General features: G+C 34.4%; 1 protein-coding gene across 1 annotated transcript; it reads right to left on the reverse strand.

Moving 5' to 3' along the window:
- Positions 1 to 3,273: 3,273 nt before the first annotated feature.
- On the reverse strand, positions 3,274 to 4,810 carry LOC130441686 (uncharacterized). The gene is made up of 2 exons (XM_056775470.1): positions 4,799 to 4,810; positions 3,274 to 4,182 (listed from the first exon to the last, which is right to left on the reverse strand). The coding sequence occupies exons 1-2, from the start codon at positions 4,808 to 4,810 to the stop codon at positions 3,274 to 3,276; spliced, it is 921 nt and encodes a 306-aa protein (XP_056631448.1).
- Positions 4,811 to 5,470: the final 660 nt, after the last annotated feature.

A 5,470-nucleotide genomic window follows, 5' to 3' on the forward strand; every position in this document is an offset into this window, starting at 1 on the left:
CGCGATACTCCAATTCGCAGTGCGATATTGCTACATGAAATTGCCAGACCGCATATAGTTTGGATCACGATGGATAGGTTGGACGCATTGGGTTTGGAAACATTTAAGAATCTTCTTATAGTCACAAATTATTCATTTGGTCCATTTAAACTGGCACTTGGAGGATTGAAATTCGAAAGCAATGCGGAGGTAGAATCACTCGTGCGCGAATGGTCACGTGACAAGCCGAGAGATTTTAGGAATCGGATAGATAAAAAGTGTGTTGAATGTGACGGAGATTATCTAGAAAAACTGTAAAAACTTCCAGCTCTGTAACTTAATATGAACTTGTTTATAACAAAGTTCTGGTTTATACTCAAACCACCCTCGTATGTTTTTAATACCATTACAACCTATCCCTTGCGAATGATTATCGAGAAAAAAACCCCAGTGAGGGCTATAAATATGTATTGAAAAATAAACAAATTTACTTACCAATTATCATTTAGTAGTTAATTGATATGAATTTACTACAAAAGTACAATGTAGAGATTCAAGTCTTAAAAATAACAACGATATATAGTCCTAGACATTTTGTACGAGACAGGAGGCTTAGTACAATACTCAAGAAATAATTTTTGAATATTCAGTACAGTGTTAAAATAAATATTATCACACTATTATTTGAACATGAATTTATATCAATATGAAATACTGACGTAGATCGTGGACCCGGTTCCGTTCTATTATGTAATAAAATCTAAAGTTTGGTGGTTGCAGAAATTCTCGGAAGGACCATTTACATACGGTGGTAATTTCTTGATATTGTTTTCTATAATTTATTTACAGTATGTTATAATCGTTTTTATTGAATCAATTTCCAGGAAGGCCTTCACGTTTGTTTTTATTCTTGTACCAAATTATCGAGAAATCCATTTTGTATAAATAGGTGTTTGTTTATCAGCGAGTCAGTCAGTGAATGTCAAAGAGAACGGATCAAAATATTGAAAAGAAAGCGGTTGAATAAATTATATAAGTTAGTGAATAGTTAAATCTTAGTGAATAGCGAGTAGTTTAGTGTTTAGTGCAAAGTTTAGTGTATCTGGTGTAAGTGTGTAAATAAGTTGAGTAAGTAAGAAACGCCGAGTATGAATTTTGTCAAGAAACTATCTAAATGAATAAAATTGGAGTCAAATGTGGGGTATTACAAATAAATAGTGACGTAAACATGGTTAAGAGACTAGGTGACCTGGAAGTGACAGAACTAAAACCAGAATTGGAAAATTGTGAGCCTGAAACTTCTGGTAAGAAAAGCGAATTATTAGAAAGACTCACTAGTAAGTGACGGCTTTTATCCAAAAAACGAGTCTTTGATCTCGTCAATTTCTGAAATGAAGAACGATATTTCTAATAAAATGGATGAGAATATAACGACCATGAAGGACAATATTTCTCCCAATATGGATTAGAAAGTATTTTATCATTCAAAACTGGAATTGCCGCTGTAAGAAAATGGTCTTTCCGAGAATTGCTGGATCCGCCAAATTAAGATTTTAATAGCATAATATAACAGGACTGGCTTCACGATCTATTACAGTAGACGAGCTCGTAACAATATATTGTACTACTCAATATCGGGCAATATAGGTCGCAATGTTCATGTCTAGGTTTTGGTGCAAACATAGTATTTCAATAAGTAAGCAGTGTGACAATATTTTAAAACATTATCGATCACAAATTCACGATAGTAGTATGATGTAAAAGCAGTCCGTGTGTCAACCCTTAAACTTTTAACATAGAATCCAGCTTCTCCCACATTGAGCAAATAACTTGAGTCGTAAGTTTGGTACTCTGTTTTCAGACTTGCCCGGATTAGTGCTTTTCTTGATAGTCCTAGCTTTTTTCATCACTTGTTAGGCCTTTTCAAATTTTATTTCTCTGATACCCTTTATAGCTTCTTTTACATTTCTTAATTTTTCTTCTTTACCAAAAAGTCGAAATCAATATTTATCTTTTTCTTAGCAAAGCTGGGCGATGGAAAAATAATCGTAGAAACATCAGTGAAGGGAAATTTTTCAAGTGTTGTCTTACAATCTGAATCTGCAGCGACTGGATGACCAGACGAACCAAATGATGGCTCTGCAGAACCGTTTGAAGAGCTTTCTGTTGTAGCTGACTGCCATGGAACCGTCACCAGCTTCTCAGGACGAGGATGTTCTATGTCCATAATAGTACTGCCAAGTCTCAGTGATTGCTCTAAACTACAATCTGTATGATTCTACAGGGGATTATGAAGGACTTGAATCGGTGTAAAAGCTTGGGGGTCAAATACTATGACACTTGTTAAGAAGCAAAACGTAATCATATTCAGTAATTTTTGAGATCTTTTCAAGTACTGCATCTTCTTTTGTAGTTATCTATCCAGTTACCATTGGGAAACCTGAATTTTTAGCTAAAACGCAAAGTAGAAAAATGAACTGGATGATAATAGTCGTACTATTCCCATTTTTTGGTCTTAGTTTAATTTTAACATCTTTGCGCATCGTTGTTGCTTGCTTTTCCTATAAGCCAGCTTAATGTCTTTTTTCATCAAACTCAAGTAGATAACTACAAACACTTTTTGCCTTAGTTGATTCTGTGAGTTTACTTGTTACTCCAATGAGAACAGCTTCAAAAAAATTGAAATAGCAATAATCTAAATTGTACATGTGATATAGAAGAATTTTTGCAGCTCCAAGTTCCAGGTAGGTTTTTCTTAAACTTCAAGGAACATAACATTTATTAATAATACACTTATGCTTTGATCATGTCTTATACTATCCCATCGATACTGTTATTATAACCATGGTGAAATAGGTTAGATGTAGGGTAGTTACTACATCATGGTAAATAGTGCAATATATTACATTTTAGTTGACATAGGAAAAACGTTACGCAGAACAGATGCTTGCTAGTAAGCCTCACTTACAACTTAACAAAGAATTATATGAACTAGTTTTCAAAACATCATGACGTGATGTCTAGTGCTATATTCTAAATAGTGTATACTCACTATCTGATAGATTTTGAAAAAAAAATGTAGTGCCCCGTACTATCGATACTTTCTGCCCTTCTCCTTCATAATTTTAGGAGAAAATAGTAATTTGGATTCAGGTTAAATAAAATGGATTATTAACAGTTTAAACAATGTTTTTTTAATTTTCAGTATTATACAAAAAGACTAGTCATGTACAAATCCATATAAAAAAACATGGACTATTTATAGATCAAAAAATGCTAGCACTATTCTCAATTTTACCATGAAGAACCAGACCATCCCTTATTACCAGACCATCCTGGAGAGCCATATCCTCCTAACGAGCCAGACCATCCGGAGGAACTGGACCATCCAGATGAACCACCATTCCATCCATTATTCACTAAAACCGGTACTGGTTTTTTAACTATAACAGGTGTATGTACGGGAACTGGTACATGTTTAGTGATGTGTACTGGGTAAGGTTGCGGTACTGCTACTTTATATGGCACTGGTACGGGTACTTTAACTGGTACTTTAACAGGTACTGGTACGTGTTTCTCAATCGTTACTGGAATACGTTTCTCAACAGTAACTGGGTAAGGTTTTGGTACGTGGACTGGGTACGGACGATCTACTGGAACCGGTACTGGATGAGGTACTGGAACTGGTACTTTCCTTTCAACAGTAACGGGATAAGGCTGTGGAACTGGAATCCCTACTTGTTTAGTTACAGTAACGTGATTTGAGACAGAAGAGCCCAAATCGATTGCTCCATTAACAATACCAGATCCAATGTTTGTTGAACCTATTCCGGAGCCAATACCAGAGCCAAGTCCAGAACCAAATCCAGAACCGATTCCGGGGCCCAATCCAGAACCGATACCAGAGTCAAGTCCAGAACCAAATCCAGAACCGATTCCGGAGCCTAATCCAGAACCGATACCAGAGCCAAATCCAGAACCGATTCCAGAAGCGAATCCAGAGTTTAATCCCGAACCAAGACCGGAGCCTAAGGAAATACTTCCTCCATTGTTACCATGACCTAAGTTCCATCCTGATCCGGATCCGTAACCTTGTCCTATGCCTCCCGCACCCCAGCCGAGAGATTCTCCAAAGACACCACGTTTTGTGGTCTTCTTTTCTTCAGCTAAAGTGGCGGAGACACTTAAGAACAGAATAATTACCTAAAATGAAGAAGAAAATATTCACATTTAGTTAAAATATTTTCTCTAGAGACATGCTATGGTATTTCAATAGATATTTAAGAATATATAAAAATAGATTAGGCAGGAGCTACAGTAGACAGAATTATGTTAGTTTATCGTTTTATAAATTAAAGAATCTGAAACTTTGCTTTTCTACGTAGTCAGAAGTTAATCAAACTTATTCATCATGATATGGGAATGTTGAGTCAGTCATATTGACCATCATATGGAAAAAACAGTTGTGTATATAGAGTTTACTTCTAAAGACACATCATTTTTACAATGTTAGCAGCAAAAAACAGATAACACAATGAAAAGTTGGAAGAAAGATACTTATTTGTTTAAATATATTGATGAAATCTACATAGAATGTAATATATAGTATTTGTTATATTAACTGCTCTATTAACAATGAATTTTTCGCATTTAAATTCGAGAAAAATGATGCAGAAAGTATTAATGATAAATTGGAAATTTCAACAAATAGCGGAGGCAACTTTTTTCTACAATCTGGATTTTTCAAACTTTGTATTCACATTATAGCAAACTATCACACGATTAATAAACGAAATTAATTAAAATTTGAACCACTTACGGTCGTCTTCATCATGCCGTGTATAAAAGGAGAAAAGGTGAGCAGAAGACTGATACAAATTGCATTTCCAAATAGAGTTTTTATACTGAAACATTTTTTATGCCCCGAGAGGGGCAGATAAGCAGGTTGTTAGTTAACAAATACACAGAAAGACGGTCTACTTTCTGTATTACGTAACGGACACGGATGAAAAATCTACCGTCAATGTCGTGGTGAAGGTGTAGGTTACGAAGAAATTATGAAATTTATCTCACTGAATAAGTGGACAAGATTAAATCGATATTTTTGGTGTCGTCAAGCAATGATGTTACTGAAATAAGTTACCTTTGTACCTTTGTGTTTTGTAAGATGCTGAAACTAAACTTTAAAAACATTTTATAGTCAAATTTATTGATTATTCATAACTTTATTGAATATTCAAGTATTATATATGGATAATTCTGATGTACGCGGTGTTTTAAGACAAATCACTCTTGTTAATAAATTTATATTAATTTGAAAATATATTAAAATTTTTGAAAATATTTCGTATTCACATTCTACGTCTCTGTTTTGCACATTTCGTTTGAGGAATATACTTCGTTTAAGTATTCACCAACATTTTTGGTAACAATGTTTGTTAACATACTTTTACCATATGTTGAGTTCCTCAATACACAAAAAGGAAAAAAA

The sequence above is a fragment of the Diorhabda sublineata genome, chromosome 3 (assembly GCF_026230105.1).
Source record: "Diorhabda sublineata isolate icDioSubl1.1 chromosome 3, icDioSubl1.1, whole genome shotgun sequence".
Lineage (NCBI taxonomy): Eukaryota > Metazoa > Arthropoda > Insecta > Coleoptera > Chrysomelidae > Diorhabda > Diorhabda sublineata.